Source organism: Poecilia formosa, unplaced genomic scaffold (assembly GCF_000485575.1).
Source record: "Poecilia formosa unplaced genomic scaffold, Poecilia_formosa-5.1.2 Scaffold3, whole genome shotgun sequence".
In the NCBI taxonomy this organism is placed as follows: domain Eukaryota; kingdom Metazoa; phylum Chordata; class Actinopteri; order Cyprinodontiformes; family Poeciliidae; genus Poecilia; species Poecilia formosa.
In genome coordinates, this window is record NW_006799942.1 from 1,210,555 (window position 1) to 1,232,054 (window position 21,500).

Below are 21,500 nucleotides of genomic sequence, written 5' to 3' on the forward strand. Positions count from 1 at the left end.
TCATATCAAAACCACTACTGCTTATTATAAACACAAAATTTGTGTAATTTGTAATTGCTTGGAGTAGAACATTCTCAAAATATAAAATAGACTTGAAGAAAAACAATTATTTATGACAATAACAATAGAACAGTTGTTATTGTCATATTATTGTTTTTCTTCAAGTCTATTTTATATTTTGAGAATGTTCTACTCCAAGCAATTACAAATTACACAAATTTTGTTTATAATAAGCAGTAGTGGTTTTGATATGAGCAATAATGGTGGCTGTTAGGGCGTACTTTTTATCTTTTTTATCCATTTGCAGTCAGTATGACTGAGGGATGATTTCACAATCTTTTTTCCAGGACTGCACTACAGTTTTATCCTCCCCCAGAATTTAGAGAATTTTTATATTTTGAATAGTAAGATAGTGACCTGCATGATATGTGTCTTCAGTCAGAGGCTTCTTCATATTCACTGTAATACAGACTGCTGCAAGAGATCTTTCCTGCCAACAGCCATTACTATCTACAATAACTCTTTGAAGAATTTGAATACGAGTCACAACATTTAATTTCCCTTTGGGATCAATAAAATATTATTGAATTTGAATATCCAATAACTGTTCTGGCATTACTAGAGTGCAGGAGTTTAGGAAAACATAGTGTAAAGGAAATCCTAATCCTACTTCGCTTGTTTTACTTTCAGGGGATGACCACCAGATAATAAAATAGTAAATTGTCAATTGTGCCCTAAATAAATTATCTATGCCATAAAAAAGAAAAACAGAAATCCCGTTTTCTTAGATGCAGCCACCAATTTCAATTTATTCTGTAAGTTAATAACCACCAAAAAAGGAAAGTATATTAAATATTTTATGACCAATGAAATACATAAAGAATCCAGCATCTGGAATATTATCCCATGGTTAATGTTAAGTTCCTAAAAGGTGCAGAGCTCCAAAATAGCCTTTTTCCCCAGTGAGCTGTTCATCACCTTCATTAATTACTTGAGATGCTATTGTTAGGTTGAAAGCCATTAGGGGATGATCCATTTTTAAAGAAAATGAACTTGAGTGGAGGTAACCACACTGAAATGCTTCACATTTTTGAATTAGAGACAAATATTTTTTGATCAATCCTCAAGTAAAGAAAAAATAAGTCAGACACATTTCTATATTTTTTCTTTTTTAATAGGAGATACAAATTCTCTTTTTTTTCATCACCATATTATGTTATTCTGGTTCTTGGTTTGCTCACTAGCAGGCTCTGTTCCTTTGGACCTGGACCTGTAAAAAGCATCTCTTATTTGCATGTCCAGTCGAATGAATAGACTCTTCCTTTTTCCTGTGGAAAAATGGTGCCCCGTTTACTGCTTCCTGGACCATGGTTGGCTTTCACATAATGACTGTGTATTAGATTTTAGGTGCATTGAAAGACATTTTCTACCATCAGAAGAAAAGGAAAACATGCACACACAGTTAATTTCAGGGAACTTTAAGTATTTATTTAATCTACTCTAGTTAGCAAAGAGTTTCATGAGACAAAAAGCGCAGTGTGATCATTTATTAGTCAAATGCCTCAGCATCTTGGCTCATGGGTGTGAGCATTCTTGGCCTTCCCTATGAGTCAGCCAAAACTTGCATAATGGACGAGTTGGCTCATTTATTGAGGTCTCCAATCTGCTGTGCAATATTGCATCAAGAACAATTAAAAACATGTTTTTGATAAAGAAAGAGCTACTATTTTTCCTCATTCCCTTTCTTGTTAGCATAGAGTTGATTTTAGCACACATTTATATAAATGTTGGATTGGATTAATTGAGTAAATTGCATAAAAAAGTGGGACAGTAAGGACTGGCAGCAGCTCTGAAGTTTTGTCCCTCCCTTCATCCTCATCATTTTTCAGCTCAGTGTGTTTTATGCTACGGCTGAATAGCACCATTATATGTTAATTTTCTTTAGAGAATACAGTTTATTTTTCTGTTTAAGTCTTTTTAAGTGCCATGATGATCCACACTCAGCAGCAGAACAGTAACCTCAGCGGCGGGCAGCAGAACCCACCCGGGTCGGACTCCTCTCTCAGCCGGGCGGCTCACACCTCGGTTGCCGTTGCCCTCGGGTTCATCCTGGTCCTGGGCATCCTCGGCAACTTCCTGTTGCTCCTGGTTTTCTCTCGCTACCCCGGGCTGCGGACTCCAGCCAACCTGCTCCTGGTCAACATCAGCGTCAGCGACATGCTGGTCTGCCTCTTCGGGACTCCGCTCAGCTTCGCGGCCAGCGTGCGCGGCAGGTGGCTGACCGGGTCCTACGGGTGCCGGTGGTACGGCTTCTCCAACGCGCTCTTCGGTAACTGGAAGTTTTTACATCCTGTGGGATCATACAGCTATGACCTGCACAATTAACTATTTTTTGGAAACGTCCTACACTGCAAAAACACAAAATCTTATCAATATTTTTGGTCTAGTTTCTTTTGCAAATATCTTAGTACACTTTAAACAGGACAAAACTAACTTTAAAGGGACATTTCAGCAAGAAATTTAAGTCACTTATTCATTAAAAAGTGTTCCAAAGGTAGATTATGTCACTTATAATTAGTAGTTCTTATCAATATTAAGGAATTATTGAATCCTACATTTTGATTAAAAATACTTGTAAAATACTTTGAAGTGTACTGAGATATTTGCACTAGAAAATTACTTAATATATATATATTGCAGTGAATGGTCAATTTAGGACCATTCACTGCAACATAATTAATTAATTTGACAACATATAACAAATTAACTTAATTTTTAAGCCACAGTATGAAAAAAGAGTATGTTTTTATGTCATACTGAAAATGGCTGGATAAAGATTAGCCTATTTATTGAGTTGTCCAAGAGCGATTCTGTTATCTGTTCGCCACATATTTAAATTGCAATATTTTTCATCTAAATTACTATTTTTGATTAAAATGTGGAAGAGTAGTCAAATTTCCCAACTTCCTGTTATTGTGTGGCTTTGTTCTCATATTGCTAATGGATTTCTCCACTGTGTGTCTGCCTGCCAGGGGTCGTTTCTCTGGTGTCTCTCTCTCTGCTGTCTTTTGAGCGGTACACCATGCTGCTCAGCGGCTCCCAGCTCAGCTCCTCACATTATCGCAGAGCCAGACTCTCCGTAGCGTTTTCCTGGCTCTACTCACTGGCCTGGACTTCACCGCCACTGCTGGGCTGGAGTAGGTCTGTATCATCGCTGTTTTTAACCCAGCTGTTCTCACTTTACACCACATGACTTGAACATTATATCAAAACAACAATATTACGGTTTATCGCAATAGCAATTTATCGCCCAGCAAAACTTGTAATTGCGACAGGTTTAGAGACAGATTATGTTTGATTAAACTAAATACAAATAAAAAAAAAAACTGTCTAATGGACTTTCAGATCTATTTTTTGGTTCCTAACATACCCATCTCTTAGCAGTTACGGGCCGGAGGGTCCCGGCACCGTCTGCTCGGTCCAATGGCGGCGCCGCTCCGTCACGGCTCGCTCCTACATCGTCTGCTTGTTCGTCTTCTGCCTCCTCCTGCCTCTGCTGCTCATGTTCTTCTGCTACGGCCGGATCTTGCTGGCGATCAAAGGCGTGACGAGACAGGTCTGCTTAGAACTTGACCTTTAACCTCTGTGTGACGAGTCGACCTTTCCTTCAATTCACCAGCCTCGTGTGTCTCCAGGCGGCCGGCTTCAACAAGTCGCAGGCCGAGGGTCGGATCCTCCTGATGGTGGTCGCCATGGTGACAGGCTACCTGCTGTGCTGGACTCCATACGGCGTTGTTGCGATGCTTGCCTCGTTCGGACGGCCAGGAGCGGTGCCGCCTGCAGCCGCTTTGATTCCCGCCCTGCTGGCGAAGACCAGCACCGTTCTCAATCCGGTCATATGTGTGCTGCTCAACAACCAGGTAGGCGAGCACAACTACCAGTGTTGGGTGCTTTGTATGGAGCTAAACTGGGGCCATAATGTTTGCACAAAAGAAAAAAAGAAAAGAAATTGAAACTGAACAAAAAGATTTGAAGCAAAAAAATTAAATTAAAAAAAAAGATCTGAAACTGGAAAATAACTTTTAAAACTGAAAATAAAGATTTGAAACTAAAAGATTATTTTGAAACTGAAAAAAAGTTTGAAATGGAAAAAAATATTTAAGAGAAAAAAGTAAGATTTAAAATTGAAAAAAAAAACATTTGAAATTGAAAAATTATTTTGAAATTGAGTTTGAAACTGAAAAATGTATTCAAAAAAATGTATTTATTGGAAAAAATAAGATTTGAAAACTGAAAAATTATTTTGAAATTGAAAGAGTTTGAAACTGAGAAAAAAGTCCAAACTGTAAAAAGTATTCAAAGCTGCTTCTGAGATTCAAAATCTTTGTTTTTTTAAGTTTCAGATTATTTTTCTTTAGAACTAGCTTTATGGCCCCAATTTAGCTCCATACATTTGGCTATAAAACTTAATGGAAGGAAACTGGAACATTGGTTTTGGCATACTCACAGTATAATGCCGCTACTCCCATGTTCCACAGTGGAAATTGTGTTTAGGTGCTCTGTTCTGTTTTTAGCTACATTAATATTTCCATCCACTCTGAGCAGCTCCACAGCATGGTGCTGCCATCACCGTAGTTTACAGTAGAGAGGGGTGAGGTGTAGAGTTAATGTTAAACACAGAACTTTACCTGGGTTAGTTTGGATCATAAATAAACCAAGCTACTAAACAGAGGTCTTAGAGGAAATAATATTTAAATACTTTTAACTTATTTTGGTTCAAGAATTTCCTACAGCAGTTCAACAGGAGAATCTCTATTGGAAACTTGTTCTTCATCAAACAAATGAACAGTGCTCTGTTATATTCAAAGTTTTGGTGGATTTTGCTTTATAACCCAACCTTCCCACCATATTTTCTCCTGGATTATATTTAAAATCTTACTAAACCCAATCATTGTTCATGTCTTGAAATGTTTTTTTTCCTACTAGAGGTAAATTGTGTTGTACCATCTTTACTGTCTGTACAGTTTCTCCCCTCATTGTGCTTCTCTCAGTTCTCCAGATGTTTCCTCGACATGATCAGCTGTAGTTCAGAGGATTCTTCAGCCGACGTATCGAGCAGCAGGAGCATCTGGGCTCAGAAAATGCCAACAGAAGAGCCAAACACGAACCTCGCTTTGCTCCCATCCACTGACCATAATATTCAGATACCTGTGCAGGTCTAAGTGGCTCACGGTGAAACATAACAGCACAAAGAAGTAATTTCTGTTGAGCTTTCTGCCACTCATTTTTCTTTATCTGGAAGTCAAAGGTGCTGTGTTGTTAAAGCACCACAAGAGGGCGCTATGGACAGAAAAAAATAGTATGATGCTGTGTAGAAAGATGTTTGTCTTGTAATAAACCATCAAAAAATGCCTGATGAACATTCAACCAAAATAATTTATTAAGAAAATAAAAGTACTTTTTGAAAAATATATACAGTCATTATGCTTGACAACCACTGACTGAGCTCTTAGTGAGTTTATTGGTCTTAATACACATTCACATTGCGATGAACTTGGGAGAAAAGTTGAAACACTGTTGGGTAGGAGGTGATGGGATGTGTCAAGAATCTGTGGAAAACAGTTCACTGTGAAGAGTTGACATTTAAAACGCAAATTAATCCAATACCAGTCTTCAAGCTTGGAAACTGTAAACGAGTCCCGAGAAGAATGTAATGTAATCGCAACGCTGCAGTCCTCCCTGTGAGGCGAGATAACGGCTGCAATAAAAGTCTGTTCAAGGTGTGTCCGTAAGGCGGCAGAGAGCCGCCATCTTTAACTGGGATGAGGAGGGTCTGCTGCCGTTTTCTCTCTCTGAGGGAAGAACAGAAACATTTCTCACTCACGTGAAAAGAAATGTACAGAAAAAGACAAGAAAACATGCGGCTGTCAGAGTCATGCTGCTTCTTCAACAGCAGAAATTCAATTCATTTTAGAGAAGATTGTCCTCAAAGCTGGTTTTGACCAAAGAAGACTGTTCATTTTCCAAATAATATGACAGTAAAGGTAAAAGATCTAAACTCAACATTAGCTCTATAAATTGTCCTAGAATTTATTGCAATAAACATTAATATTGAGACCACTTTCAAGTAATATACTGGCAATGGTATAATCATTAAAGATTCAAAGATCAATAAACTTTAAACTCTAATGAATATTTAACACTGGAGACATTTTACATGTCCAAAATAAATGAACAAAACAGAAACAACAAATAAAATGATGTTTCATAATCATCCAAATGGAAATTATTGAGCTAATTTTAATTTATCTTGCGATAAATTGATTTATTACTTTACTGTAACAAGTCAAATTGTAACGTTTCAAAAGAATCACCAAGAAACACATATATTAGTATAAATAAATAACACAAATAGAAGAAAAGTCTACTTTTAAAAAGAAACAAACCAACAATCCTTTGAAGTCAAGGCTATTAAAGAAATTTTAGAGTTACAATCATTTATGGAAAGAAAATAACATTTAAAAATAAAAACAAAATGCTCCCGTCCCTTACCTGTAAGTGGTTAAAAGGAGACATGATGGGATCCGCTTTTGTGTAATCAGGGGGGTTGGCGTGCGGATTGTAGCCCAGGCGAGCGAGCATCGGGGCGATTTCGGCCATGTCATCGATCACATTGCTGGGAATGTTTCCCACCCACTTAGAGAGGGCCTCAGTGTTCACTGGCTTCACCACCTGGTCTGTGGAGCGTTCAACCCTGTCCTCACACACACACACACACACACACACACACACACACACACACACACACACACTTGGCCATCAGCTTGGTGAAACTAACCAGATGAGGAGAGAAAAACTGAACACACTTTTTAACAGCGTCTCCAAACATAAAAAAGTTCAAACCAAACAGGACGTAAAAGAAAAAATGGTAAACCCTTTCAAGAGTAAAAATCAATAGTTGGCCAAATAAAACTACACGTGTTAGATGAACAAAAAAAAGAAAAAAAGAGAACAGCTTTGTTCACACACTCAGGTGAGGTTGTGTTTGCCCATCAGGTGAGCTGACCTGAAAGGTAAAATAAACCAGATAAAGAGAAAAAAACTGGACACGCTTTTTAACAACATATGCAAAATTTATTTTTTAAAGATTTGTAAAGTCAAAGTAGTAACTCAAATCAAACAGGAAGTAAAAGAAAAAAATTAATAGTTAGCTAAAAAAAAGGTTCCCATGTTAAAGAACAAAAAAGAAAGTTGAGAAGGAATAAAAAATGTAACTAATAAAACCCATAAACAACATGGAATTTCACTTTCCAAGTAATTTCAATGTAATGTGTGCATCTAAATTGATGCACACGTCAAAAATAAGAGCAAAAAACAGGTTTATTTTGTAACATCTTTGTGAAAGATTATGAAACATCTGTGTGAGTAAATGTTGCATAAGTAAAGAAAAATAAGAGAGCTAATTCCCCCTGAATGCAGCCTAAGTCCTTTAAATAACAGATTTGGGCTTAGCATGGTACGGCAGCCAGATTCCCACCAAATCCCCTGAACGGCTGCCCAGCAGAAAGATGCTCCGCTTGAATGACAACAAGTGAACAAAGCAGCACGAATGAAGTCTGCTGGGGGAGGTCGCCAAGCTGCGCTTGACCCCGAGAGGTTAGGCTGCTTTAGAAGAAAACTCTGACAACACGGCGGCTCAAGTCGGATACAAATCTCCCTCCCAACCTCAGCTGCATTTTAATTCAAAACAATTCTCTAAAACCAAACCCACATAAATATATGTTTGAACATTTTTTACAACCTAAATATTGTAACATAATGCCTAAGCATGAAACCTCAGTGGTTATTAGTTACTGATGGGTCATCATTCTGCACCAAAATCAATCACTCTACAAATAGATAGCAGCTGACACAACCTGCATCAGTGATGCATGTAATGTGTTATTACTGTGATTTATCAAACCCAAGATGCAAAAGAAAGGATCATTTTTTTGTGGCAAAGCTAAGCTTGGTCCAAACTGGGTTATGACACATGGAATCGTAATTCCAAACAAAGCCACAAAAGATAAGCTGAAACAGGAAAGAACTGAGGTATTACAGAGAAAAAGCTCAATCTGATTAAAATATGGTGGTGTGCGATCCTAATAGCTTTGCATAAACAAATGACTGCAAACCTCAAAGAGACAGAAGCTTTGTTGCAGACATGTGAAGACACTTCCACAAAGACGTGGGAGACCGATGAGGTTACATGGAAAACAGTTTATAACAGAAACTAAAAGTAAAGGAAGTTACTGAGTTATGTTCTGACTTCTTCACACACATCTGATAATAAAACCTAAGATCAGAGGTGCTTTTTAAAAACTTTTTAATATATAAACCTTTATTTTTTTTTAAGTAAGTAGCACTTAAAGCACTGTTACACAACAAAAGATGGCTACTTGTAGTGAAATTTGATAATATTGGTCACATAAAAGTAAGTTTTAGCTCTTAAAAAATGAATAATTTATTGTATTTAAGTTTATAATTTATTAAATGAGATGCACTTATTTCAATCTTGTGTTTCTTGTGAAAGTGAAATGTATTTCAACTTCTTACAATAATAATAAAACCCCCCCAGCAAAGTCCAGTTAGTCTGAGGAGATTCCAATGAACTGCTTAGACTGACACGTGTGGGAATTTAAATCATAAAGAAAATATGAGTTTCTATGCTTTCTCAAAAATAAAAATTAAAGTCAAGATAAATGTGTAATGTGGGTCCATGTAAAAATAGCTGTAGTAAAAATCACATTCAGTTCAGGAGCTTTGAATGATTTATTTTGAAATGTAAAATGACAAAAGATTTAAAAAGCTGGAAAAAATATATATATTAAACCAGGTTGAAATAGTTAATCCCAAAAAGCAGAAATGTCCCACAGCTGCATGAAGAAGAGGAAACAGCTGCCTTATTCTAATTTGGTACTTTAAAATTTGTACATTGTGGGAAAAGTACTCCATGAAAATGTGAGTATAAACAATCCTGTTTCTCCCACTCAGTCCCACAGCCGGTTATTTATCTTGACTTTCCTTGTTACAGAAAATGAAAGACCTGTTGTCTTTAAAATGTGGCTACCCTTGTTCTTTTAGACACGTCCGAGACTTACAGAGTCACTAATTAGCAACTCCTATTTTTAGATTTTTCTCCACAAATTTTAGACTTTTAAGGCCATTTCACCCGTCTACACACAACTTCTCACAAGAAGCTCATCAATGATGTGCAAACAGCTTCTGGGCTGTTTTTTAAAACTTATTTTAGGTTGAGGTTTGGAGATATCTGCCTCTGAAACTTTCGCTTTCGTGCCCACACCAGAAGTGAAGCACTTTTTATGCAAAACTACATTTCAAGACTATTTAATTCACGAGAGAATATGGTTCTAAGTGAAATATTCATGGTCAAACAGAACATACTTGCATGATGAGACATGTCAGAGTTTGTTGCATTAACGTGTCAAACACTCACCTGGACAGCGAAACGCCACCAGCCTTCCCAATCAGCTCTTCGTGGTGCAGCACCGAGGCGTCCCACTGCAGCTCCAGGAAATTAAGCAAGTTCCTCATTTCCTGCTCGGGGTGGAGAACCAGCTGCTCGTATCGGACAGGTAAACATCGCGCTTCCCCCACTGCCTGGCACTGGCTGAACATGGCCTCCACTGCGCTGCTCCACTTGGTCAGACAGTCTCTGTAGCTGCTCAGGTCGAACCCCGAGATGGTCACCTGAGACAAGCAGTCAATAATAAAAAACATAAAGTAAAAAAACCTTTCACTAAAGATTCTGCTTTGCTGTGAGAAAACATGGCTAACGTTGTTTCACTCTCCCCCTCTAACCACTAACATCCCCACAGAGAGCGCAGCATCAGCACAAATTTGTGATGTGCCAGCTTGGAAATATGAGCCTGCAAAATAGAAGCCATAGAAGAAGTTTTCCAGCCCCAGTGAAAATAAACAAGGAAGAAAACAAGCTTACCTTACGAGATATCATGGAGTGGACGGTTGCCCGTCCGTCTCTCAGCATGAGGACAAACTTGGCTTTGGGGAAGATGCGTGCCAAGTAAGACAGGGACTTCAACGCAAATGGGTCCTTGTTGCAAAGACGAGGTGCAGGCTCTCCATGGCCGACTATCACCTGTAGCGCACACATGCAGTACGATTCAATACAGCCATGAGATTTAACTACAACCCTACAATAAAGTAACTATCTTCAAACTAACCTCCCACAAATATCAGCACTGTTTAAATACCTCCACAGTCTCTTGCCAAACTATTTTCTCCTACAGCTGGAGGAAATGGAAATCTGTAAAACTTGAGATTACAGAGCAGCTTCATGTTCCAGCAGGGCAATGATCCTAACCACAGCCTGAGCTATAACAGAACCAATTAACCTAAACCATTAAATGTGTTAGAAAGGTGCTGATAAAATCCAGAATTAAAATAAATTTTGGAATCTGTGGAAATACTACAAACATAGGTCCAAAGATACTCTCTGTTACGGCCTGACTGAATTTCTGTCAAGTTTGACAGAAACTCAGTCAGCTTTGCACAACTCAGTGGCAAAGTTGTGCAAAGCTGAGAGAGACGGAGAGATTTTGCAACGTCAGACTGAAGCTGGGCCAAACTCTAAGGCACTAAGGCTGAGATTTAAAGAGGCAGTACTATGCGTTTTACAGGCGCATAGTGCTGTTTTATAGCATAACCAAGTAACTATGCTAGCTAGATTTACTCCCACGAGGAGCTGCAACTTGAAGGTGGAGCTAAGTCCAATCAGGCGTTTTGCACAGCTGAATGGTTGCCATGGAGATTAAAGGATTTCTTAGACATGCATGAAAGAATCAAGTCAATACTCCAGGTATGTTTTAGATAAGGGAATAACATTGGAACATGCTGTAACTTAAAAAAAACATTGATTTTACATGATACTGCCCCTTTTTTAAAAGCCACATTTTCACATAGCTAAAAAAAGTCTACAACTCTTTCAACACATCGACGTTGTGCTGAGCTAATCTTGTAATCTAATATGTTTACGGACACAAGGGTGTTTGAGGCGCTCTCGTTTCAGACGAACCACTCACTTCCAACAGAAAGGCTCGCACTGCTGCGTCCAACACCTGGTCAGTGACGCCGGCCTCGTCCAGGCGTATCCTCTCCCTGACGGAGCGACTCCAGGTGGCCCTCATAGCCAGGAGGCGAGGGATCACCCTGGTCTCCTCGCCGCACCGAACGGCGCTGTGCGCGTCCAGCATCACGCGCATTAGCGTGGTGCCGCTCCGAGGAAAACCCCCAATGAAGATGAGGGGCGTGTCCTCCGGGAAGTGCGGCAGACTCTGATTGCCTGAGGCCATGTTGAGCTCCATCCAGTGGTAGCGGTGGCTTTTCCGAGGGCAGTCTATACTGTTCATGCCCAGGTAGAGCAGGGAGGCGGAGCAGAGGAGCACGCAGCCCAGCAGCATGTTGGTTCTGCCTCGCATGGCTGTTAGGGTCTTTTTTTGGAAATCAGGAGCACATAAAATAAAACTTGGGTGGTGTAGATGGATTCTGATGTGAGAGAATCCACGTCTTAAAATTTAACCGGAGTCATTTAGACATAATTAGATCAACAGAGAAGAGTCCAACAGAGATGAGTGGAAGTGAAGCTGAAGAAGCTGCAGGCTGGGATTCTTCCTCAATCCTCCACAGCCGTCATGGCGCATTCTCCGACTGCAGGACCCAAACCTGCCGCCGACCAGTCAGCCACGTCGCCTAGCCATGACTCCAACCTAAAACACACACACACACACACACACACACACACAGATTTTACACTATGAGTTGGAATAGTTTTATCAAGACTTTACAGTGTGACAAAGATTACCTCAGGATGAGTTTCACAGCCTTCTGAGTAATCCAGTAGGTTTAATTACCCAATTTACAATTCTAATAAAAAGCTCTAAAACATAGCCAAAGCATGAGTAAGTTATTACCCACTAGCAGGGAGTTGTGGAAACTGTTGTTTTGGCAGAAACACTGGAACATCGTCTCTGAGGGGCTGAAATGAAGCTAGGATTTTAGTTTTCTTAAAGCTGCTATTTTGCTGCCTCTGGCTTTCGAGCCATATCAAAGTTCACTGCGGCAGGCCGCGACACGTCCAAAGCTACCAATTACAAATCCGTCATGTTTTCCTTCTCACTGACAAATTCTGTCAAACTCAAACACTCAGCAATGCCAGTTTTAGATCAAGTTACTATTTACAGAGTAAGACATCCTGCAACTTCTCCATTTCATTTCTCCAGTGTGTACGGAACATTTCTTGATATAATCCACTTCCCCCTACTAGCATGGAAAATAATTTGCTAAAGCAAGTCAGGAGTTAGTTTATCTGCCATCTTTTTCAGACGGAAAGTGGTGAGAGTCTAACATCTGGATGCCACGTGGAGCTAAACGTCCCTGTGCTGCCTAAAAAGAAAATCAAAAACAGAAAACATCTGGATGAGGCTCAAGGTGAGGCCTTATGAGCCCTTGGAGTTTTTAATGCTTTTTTTTTTTTACTTTTATTTAATGTAACTAACATGGATTTGCTTGGCAAGTTATAAATGATTTTTTTCCTTACTGAATTTCACTTAAAATCAATCATTTTCTGTCCTATAAAATACTTTAAATAAAAATTAATTAAATTATAAACTATTTAACTACAGAGGCTATTTTGCACAAGTTGCTTGCACATAATTGCTCTTCAGAAATTTATCTTAAAGCTAAATAAAGGCCACAAAACTACACCCAATTGGAGTAACACAATAGGAAAAGGGTTTCTGTAAAGTGTAACGATTGTGAGCAAGTACAATGTGCACAAACAGGCTTCAAAAAAGCCACAAAGTCGTCTGATCACTAAAGACCAATAAACAAGATCAGTTAAACAAACTGATGACTTGGGATCACAGGTTGCAAACAGGTAATGGGGCAAGTTGTGGATGGCAAACAATTTTAAGAAAACAGGAACTAAGAACTAGAAAAGCCGACTTCCTGCCAACGTTCGAATGGGCAGAACAACCCTTTAAATTTCCTTTCATCGGTATGAGTTAAAGGCTAAGAACATAAATATATTTTTTTAATCATAGCAGTCTGTGCAACTGCAGAGTGCAGCAAGATTAAATCTGCAGCTTGATAGATGCATAAATAAAGAAAAAAGGTGGGGTTTTTGTCAGAGCAAAGGCATGTTTGCATGCTCTGTACATGTTTAGATGAAGACATGTACTGAGCATTGCAAGAGTAAAAAAAATCCCCTGTGTTTACATCCTTTTTTAGTTTTCTTCCATAGATGCTTATATAGTTTATTAAACCATTTGTATTTTCTTTTTTGTGTGTGTGTCCAACAGCACTATTTATCAGAATTTATTCAAGAGAATAAACCAATCCATATAAAGGCCATGCTGTTTTTTCATTATAAAAACAGTTTTTTTCTTCCCCAATTATGATCCTGTCACATACACATCTTAATAAACAAAGGAATCCTATGCCGTTTTGAAAAGTGGAAAATTATAGGATCAGATCAGTTTTTTTATAATTGGGTAAGTATGGAGAACTAAAATGAAGTATGGAAAATATTCCAATGTCAACGTGATAAATACAGGGATCTGTAATCAATCCCTACCATCTAATACACATATGTGATATGTTCATACCTTGTTAATTCTTTTGTCATTATCGTTTTCTTCAATCCCATTTTGTTTTCTACAAACCTTCCTCCCACCATTTTTCCCTAAAATAGTCATTTTCCTTCCTTTCTGCATTCTTTCCTTACAACACTTCTTCTTTCCCACACTCTGTTCTGCTTCCTTCTTCTCATCAAACACCCACTTGCAACAATCTTTGTTTTAACATCACAATCATTTTTTCTCTCTTCCTTTTTTTCAATCGGTTTCTTGCATCCTTTCAGTCTATTTTCCTTCCTTCCCGTAAGTCTGGTGTTTGCAGGTTTCGCATTTAAATTCAGACGACTATAGAAACATCTGCTGCTGAGACATGGAGGACTTTTGTTTTAAAACAGATGCTGACAGTAAGATGTGTCAATGGCGATTTGAAGAAGCGTGCAAGTTTTAAATTAAACGATCCCCGGAACCAGAGCCCCAGGCCCAGCAGCTACACACATCTGGCCTGGTTAAAAACCCCCTTAACTGCGTCTCTAAAAAATTCAGCCAAGAGCCAGGTGAACGACCTGCCTGCAAACCCACCTCTCTCTGCGCCATTTACCCTCCTCTACTTGCTGTGAACAAACTCATTCTGTCTGAAGCCAACGGCGGTTTAAAATTAATAAACATGTCAACTCACCAACGTCCGTGAAACTGCCGAAAATTCGAAGAGGAAACGGACAAGGACCTTGATCTAAAAAAAATAAATAACGCCCGATACACACGGCGGTTGTCCTCACGAGAATTTTCTCGTTTTTCCTTTCTCGGTTATTAGCCGCTCCACGTCACAGCAGTGATATTGACAACATGTTGGCATTAAATGAGAGAATAACTCGATGTTTCGCTGCTTATCCCGGCGTAACTTTCACAGAGAAGTCGAGAAGCCTTTTACCGTTGAAAAGGAGAAAAAAAAAAGACGTACCGTCGACACGAGTGACACGAAGCAGAGAGAACTCGCCTCTGATTGGGTAACCGCTAAAGCTGGATTGTAACACTGTCTGTGATTGGTGGAATCGTTAAAGGGGTATTCCGCTTCTTTGACAGCTCAATTTTTTCTACCACTAGAGACTAAAATTACTTTACCACATCGATTGGTTTGCTTTCAGCGAAAGCCCACCGGGGAAATTTAATCACAGTGAGGGATTTACTGGAGGTTAAAGCCGCCACGTTTAATTTAACCATCTTTTCATTAGCAACAGATTTTTGGTTTGCTCTTAAGTTACATCTTCTTGAAGAATTAAAGCCCTCTATAGAAGGCCAAGTGTTACCAAAACATTTAAGCAACGTTGTGAAAGCACAGTAAATAAGACATCAAGTAAGCACTTCTTAGATAAATAATGAGAGGCATAGATAACAGAAAAAGTGTTTCACATAAAATAATAAAATAGTGCCCTTTTTATTAACACTGGATGACAATAACTATGCATCATAATATTTACAGATATACAACTGGTGGTAGACCTATGCTGTCAAAAAGACAAAATGGCTGGACCCAGCCAAGAGAACATAAAGTCAATAACACATTACTGCTGCTTTATGTTAATGCACTGAGACTGAGTATGAAATAGTTTTATACTACTGGGATTACATAAGCTGCAGCCAATCTATTAACCGTGTGCATTCCAGTCTGTAAACTCTGAGCAGCGTTGCCACTGCTGTGGTGCTGTTTCCTGCCTTCATTATGACCTAAATCCAGAGAAATGAAAGGTTTTGCAACTCAAGGTTGTATCAATACATGTGTGAGTTCTACTGAGTCACCACAACCACAAAATACTGTGAAGAAAACAGGAAATTGTATTAAATGTCACACATTTTAAAAAAACAAATGAAAAACAAAAGATGCTTAGATAAACTCTGAAATGTGTTGTGATTTCTGGACGATATAAGTTTCACCAACTTAATATTTCCCAAAAACATACAACAAACAATGCCTTGTAAAAGCATGTATTTATTCACAAATATCAATGTATATCACTGGGAAGTACACTGAAGCGGTATAATATAAAGCTACAAAAAAATGCTTTACACCAAACCATGTTTATGTTACGATAGTCCAGTCAAAGTCCATCCAGTCTGACGTAAATCCAGCAACTTGGAAAAAATAAAGTAAGCATACCCCAAAATACATGCATCCCTAATGACTAATGGTGCTAAACATAATAGCATGCCAGGCTTTTTTAATTTTTTGGTAAAACAAACAAAAAAACAACAACATGCACCATTTTCCTTCCACGAACTCATTTGTGCTTTTCTTAACATAAAATAATAAAATCTAGTGAAGCGACAATCTGTGAACTAGGAGTACAAATAACTGTAAGGCACTAGAAACAGCAGCCTTCAGTGAAATATTTTTCTCTCTTTTTCTCAAGTGGAGCTCTTGTTTTCTGCCACTGACCTTTCTGAAGAGTTGTCTCCGTATTTCTCTTTTTGTCTTCTTATTTGTGTCCCGTGGAATGTTGAAAGGTTTAAGCGGGCTTAATGAGGTCAAATCAGGCTAAACCCTTGGTTTCAAGTGGCAAACACGACTAACTTCTTTTCCTCTGTGCTTTACTTGTACTGCATACGGCAGTACATTTAAAAGAAATGAATAGAAGAAACATGATGCCTGAATGGTGAGAGACTCACTTCTTATCAGTCTTGAACGAAACCTGAAACCTAAAAGAACTCCAATAAGAATACTCCTGTGATGTCAAATTTCAACATGTTGAAATTTGAAAACCTTTATTCCCATCTTAGTCTTTGCATAAACAAGTTTTATAAAAAGAAATGTAGCTGAAGCATATTTATTAGTTTTTATTTTAGTTTATGGGCATATCCAGGGACTTTTCTTAAGAAATTTATGACTTTCTGTTTACCAAGGGTAGAAATGTGGCATAAAAGGTCATTGTTATTAAACAGAAAAGAGAACTGGTTCAGAAGCACAATAAGAGAAATAATTAAACTGTTTAATATGACAAAGGTTGGAAGAGGACTCAACCACATTTTGCCACCATGAACAGTGAGCACAATGGTAAGTAAGGGAAGTAAAACAATAAATGTACAAATCTCATCATTAGAGAGCTGCAGCATGTTTTTCACTGTGGGTTAATTTTACTGCAATATAACATAAAATTATAGCAACACTTTCCGCACACCTTTATAGTTTAATTTCTTTCAGAAAAGAAAAATCAAAATTCATATTTGTTATTTGAAAAATTACATTTTTTATTAGTATTTTAGGTTTAATGAGCCAAAAACAAAACAAATAATCTCTAAGTTTTCTAAATAGCTGTTTTAGGAATTTCAAAATTTGTAGGTGCTTCAACCGTTCTCTATTTTTTCAAGGCTTTATTCTACAGACAGGCTGATCAAATTATCACAACCAAACAAAACATCTTAGTCCAAGGCAAAGCTATAAAAATAAGGCAATCATGCAGTCAGCTGAAAAGTTTCAAGAGCTATTTTCTTGCTGAAATAAGGAAAACGGATATGTCACTATGAAGGAGAGGTTGAAGTTGTGTTAAGAGATTTTGATGGGATGCAATGACAAACAAAAGATCTTCTTGTCTTACATGGGAAGCTTACAGTTTCTCTAGCTTTACACAAAGATGTTTTCTATTTTAAGTTGTAGACTCATGTCCTCTCTCTGCTTTTCTTCTTTGTCATGAGTCTACTCTTTACTCTACATTTGTATGCCAGCTCTTTAAGGAGCTGAGTAAGAACAGGAAACTGACTTGATATGCAAACAGGAAGGCAAAAAAACCAGAAACCTTCACACTTGCAACCTGAACATCCTACTTCTGCTGCAAGAGAACAGCAGCAAAACACAAACTATCCCAAGTCTGAAGCTGAAGCTTGACAGGAAAGCAAGAGATACAATAAGGCTCCATCTACCATCAATATTAACAAAGTAAAATGAATATTGTGCTTTTGGACTGGAACAAAATTATTTAATGTATGTTTAAGGCTGCAGGCTACATAAATGTTATACGACACATAAAACTGAAGATCTCCTCCCTTTTTGAGAACACTTCTCTGTGCAATATTGATATCTTAAAGAGATTCATCTCTTCTGTGAGAAAGTGAGCATGTTTTGGTCCAAACTGTTTTCATTACCATATTACCAACTCAGCTCTTAACTGCAGTCTTGTAGTCTCTGTGCATCCTGTCTTTGTGTAAACAGTTCTGCAACGTGTTTAGCCACGTAACCAGTTCTTCACATGGAAGTCACCGTGTCACGACTGTTCTCCGCCTTCATCCATCTCCGCATCAGCAGCCGCAGCTACGTTTTCCTGCTCCGGGTCACCTGGGAGGACATCTGCCACGTTCTGGATGAGCTCCTCGATCTGCTCCTCCGACAGCCGCTCTTCACTTTCCTCCACCATCTCAACACAAAAAAGTGGAGGCCACATTTAGTCAGGCCTTTTATGACACCTTACAGTTTTGAGGGATTTTAACTTTCTACAGAAAACCAATTTGTAGACCCAAAATTGTGTAAAAATATTTTCAAAAATAAAGGTAAAAAATTAAGAAAATGAAGTGTAGATAGAAGGAAACAGGAAGAATAAGAAGGAGATCACAAGAAAGCAATGAAGTCCAGAGATATAAGAAAAAGAAGGACCCCTGGAATAGGGGAAGTACAGAAAGAAAGGTCAACAACATGGGGATGAAAGGAGAAAAAGAAAGAAGAACACAAGGAAGGACATAAAAATACAGTTATGGAAGGAAGGAGCTGGAAAAAAGACTGGGGGGAAAAACAGATGAGGAAAATATGAGAAAGCAGAAGGACAAAAGGAAGCATACTAGGGAGAAAAGGCACAAAAAGACAGGACACAATATTTAGAGATATAAACTCTGTAAATACAAATATTCCCCCCATATTCATATTTTCCTGTTCCATAATTTTCCACCTGTTCAGCCTGAAACAAGACTTCAAACGTTTATGATTTCAAACTGAAAACAAAAATCAAGCTGTTAGGAAGTATTTCCAGTCTCCAGTTTCCATGATTTATCCAAGTCCATAAACTGGCTAATGAATCATCTTGCTTTGTCCCGGCATTATCTGGCAACAGCCATTATGATTTCAAATGTACTTCCAATTATTTTTAGTTCTGAAATTATTATGTTTTGTGAAATAAAAGAGCAGAGTCTCAAAGAGTTTTGGTGTCAAACACCAGCAGCAGATTTGGCAGACAGAGCCACCATGAAAATGCATCAGTAATATATAAGTAAAGCTATTACACAGATTTTAATGGTGATGGTGAAAAATACTTACAAGCTGAATTTCCACTGCAGTCTGCGGTCGGTGGTTTAGCAGCTGCAGTTTTTCTGCCCTGGTGGAAGGAAACACATCAGATTCAGACTTAAAAAGAGAGCAAGCATCTAATCAACTCTACAGAATCTGGCTGCAAAAATTTTAGGGCTTCTGTCAGAGCTTACTGACTTTGTGAGCTTGTGATGCATCATAGAGCTGAGGAACTCCTTGACGATCTCAGGACTTTGTCTGCTGCACGGCGTCTTCGACAGGTACTTAAGAGTCTGACAGAAAAGACAGAGGACGCTGCTGCCATGGTTTTTATAAATAAACATTACAGAAAAGAAAAAAGAGGCTTGTGCTTACCTCATACATGATAGTATTGAGGTTCTGCTGCCCAACACTGTGTTTGCTCTTCCCGGCATCTCTCCTCTGCTCCTTGAGGTCTGTGAGGAGTTTGAACACCTAGAAAACATGAAGGAAAACAGAAAATCCACTTAGAAACCAATGTGATGCATTAGCAACAACAAAGTTGTATTAGGAGGGACATGCTGCCTCACCTCATAGTTGCTGAGCATGGCAGCATTTGCATTTTTCCTGAGAAGACACAAACACGTAACGGTTCATTTATTTCATGCTTCAAGTTTTTCTGACTAAATGCACAAGTGTTGTATATTTGTTTAAATTACTTTAGCTGCTTAGAATTGCTTTGTCTTGATTTTAATTACATAAGTCAGATGACATTTCATAAAGAACAGAAACATGGAGAAGAGTCAGATTCCGTTTTAGACGTTGCTTTTATGTAACTTTTCATCCAATTCCCAGAACTAGGATTATTATTTTTTTTACTTCCTGGACAAAGCCACTGAAGAGGTTACTGTTATCATTAAATCTATCACCCTCTTTGTTTTACATAAATCAATGGTACTAATGAATTGTATTGTTTTTAGCTGATTTTTTCCCCTCTAAGCAAAGCAACTAAAGCTAGCACAAGCACTTGTGGCTTTTTCTCTATCATCGCCTCAAGCCTTTTAAATAAATGACTAAATACATATTTAACTGAACTTCCTTAGATAAATAACATTTTACATTTAACATTATACCAAATATATTAATATGTGAATCATGAGACCACAATCCGTTCATGTGATTGGACCGTACTAGAATAAATTGGATTCATTGATCCAAACCAATATAAAACCCAACTGGACTCTGTATAAGGGATATCAATTAGTTTGCATTGGAATGACATTATTTTACATAATTTGGTGCTTTTTAAATAAACTGAGCTTTACTTAGAACACATGTAAAAATGCGATTTCATCAGTGAGAATGTTTATTATAAGTGGCCATTTGTTTTTTTATAATTTGCTATAATTAGAGTAAATTTAGCTTAGTGTTAAAATTCAACTCTAAATCCGCCAGCAAAAAGTTAAATATCTGACAACACGAACCCAAATGACTCAAATGAACCAGTAATTTAAAACCAGCGCAATTAGCATTAAAATTGTTAAATGTTTTCTTGAGGATGAATTTAACCGGAAACCAAAACGTACTTTCCTACAACGTTAGTTTGTAAGATCAGCAACATATAATTGCAACTCAAATGGCTACGTGGACAAAATAAATTAAAATAATAAAGACAAACTTACACTTCCATTTCGCCCGCTGGTTTGGTCCGTTATTAAAAGACTCCGTAGGAAACCAGAGAATTGCTCAAACGTTCCGTTGACTTAAAGCTACGTGTTTGGTTTGTGCTGCCCCCTTCTGTCGGTCATTTTTACTCCTAAATGTGCCCATAGAAACACCCGCATCGAATTTAATGCTTTTATACATGTATTAAATGTATAAACTTAATATATTTAAATTATTAGATTTAATGTAATAAATTACCTTCTGTTAAAAAAGAAAAAGCCTCCAGCTCAAATTAATTTAAGCTGTCTACTGAAAATATTCAGTACGGTTCAGTACACTGTATTCAATCCTACCATAAAGATAGATTTAAAATGAATTACTTACAATTCAATCCTAGTTGAAACGATTATTAAAACATTGATAAAAACTAAAATCTTAGTCTCTAGATAAAATTGGTAGATAAGTTCCAAAAAGCATTGACCAAGGGTGTCTGAACACAAATCCAGGGCACACTTCTAAGGTTTTATATATTTCTTTATTTGAAAACCATTTATTTCTCTCCAGTTTCTTAGTATTGATCAGTCACATAAAATTGCAAAAAATACAATGAAGTTTGTGATTGTAAGATGACAAGATGTGGAAATTTTCAAGGCATGTGAATAGTTTTACAAAGTAAAGCACCTTAAGTGTTTCTTTACACAGAAAAATAATCTAAATACAAAGTCAGCAATTTCTGCTAAACATACAAAAACATAATTTCACAACACACATTTATCTCCATAAAATACCATACCAACTTTATTTATAAAGCACTTTAAAACAACCACAGCTGATACAAAGTGCTGTACATTAAAACACAACATAACAATTAAAAAAAATGAAAATAAATAAAAAAATAAAAACTCTTACAGTTTAAAAAAACAAACAAACATACAATTTAA

The 21,500-nt window shown here is 37.7% G+C and overlaps 3 protein-coding genes across 5 annotated transcripts; 1 reads left to right on the forward strand and 2 right to left on the reverse strand.

The window, feature by feature from the left end:
- The first annotated feature begins 1,233 nt into the window (after window positions 1–1,233).
- Window positions 1,234–5,706, forward strand: LOC103141907 (pinopsin-like). The gene is made up of 5 exons (XM_007557729.2): window positions 1,234–2,329; window positions 3,033–3,201; window positions 3,445–3,616; window positions 3,696–3,920; window positions 5,052–5,706. Exons 1-5 carry the CDS (start codon window positions 1,987–1,989, stop codon window positions 5,220–5,222), a joined length of 1,080 nt encoding a protein of 359 aa, XP_007557791.2. The 5' UTR covers window positions 1,234–1,986; the 3' UTR covers window positions 5,223–5,706.
- Window positions 5,419–14,631, reverse strand: LOC103139105 (protein-tyrosine sulfotransferase 1). Of its 3 annotated transcripts, none has more exons than XM_007553591.2 (6): window positions 14,332–14,631; window positions 11,103–11,786; window positions 10,001–10,159; window positions 9,497–9,750; window positions 6,553–6,754; window positions 5,419–5,852 (listed from the first exon to the last, which is right to left on the reverse strand). In XM_007553591.2, the coding sequence occupies exons 2-6, from the start codon at window positions 11,496–11,498 to the stop codon at window positions 5,814–5,816; spliced, it is 1,050 nt and encodes a 349-aa protein (XP_007553653.1). In that variant the 5' UTR covers window positions 11,499–11,786; window positions 14,332–14,631; the 3' UTR covers window positions 5,419–5,813. The 3 variants fall into 3 exon arrangements, with proteins under 3 accessions (XP_007553653.1, XP_016527910.1, XP_016527906.1); XM_016672424.1 differs by lacking the exon at window positions 14,332–14,631 and adding an exon at window positions 14,235–14,259; XM_016672420.1 differs by lacking the exon at window positions 14,332–14,631 and adding an exon at window positions 12,259–12,339.
- Window positions 14,632–16,468: 1,837 nt separating this feature from the next.
- Window positions 16,469–20,636, reverse strand: crcp (calcitonin gene-related peptide-receptor component protein). The gene is made up of 6 exons (XM_007553599.2): window positions 20,577–20,636; window positions 19,485–19,521; window positions 19,291–19,389; window positions 19,114–19,208; window positions 18,946–19,003; window positions 16,469–18,055 (listed from the first exon to the last, which is right to left on the reverse strand). The coding sequence occupies exons 1-6, from the start codon at window positions 20,582–20,584 to the stop codon at window positions 17,906–17,908; spliced, it is 447 nt and encodes a 148-aa protein (XP_007553661.1). The 5' UTR covers window positions 20,585–20,636; the 3' UTR covers window positions 16,469–17,905.
- Between the last annotated feature and the right edge of the window lie 864 nt (window positions 20,637–21,500).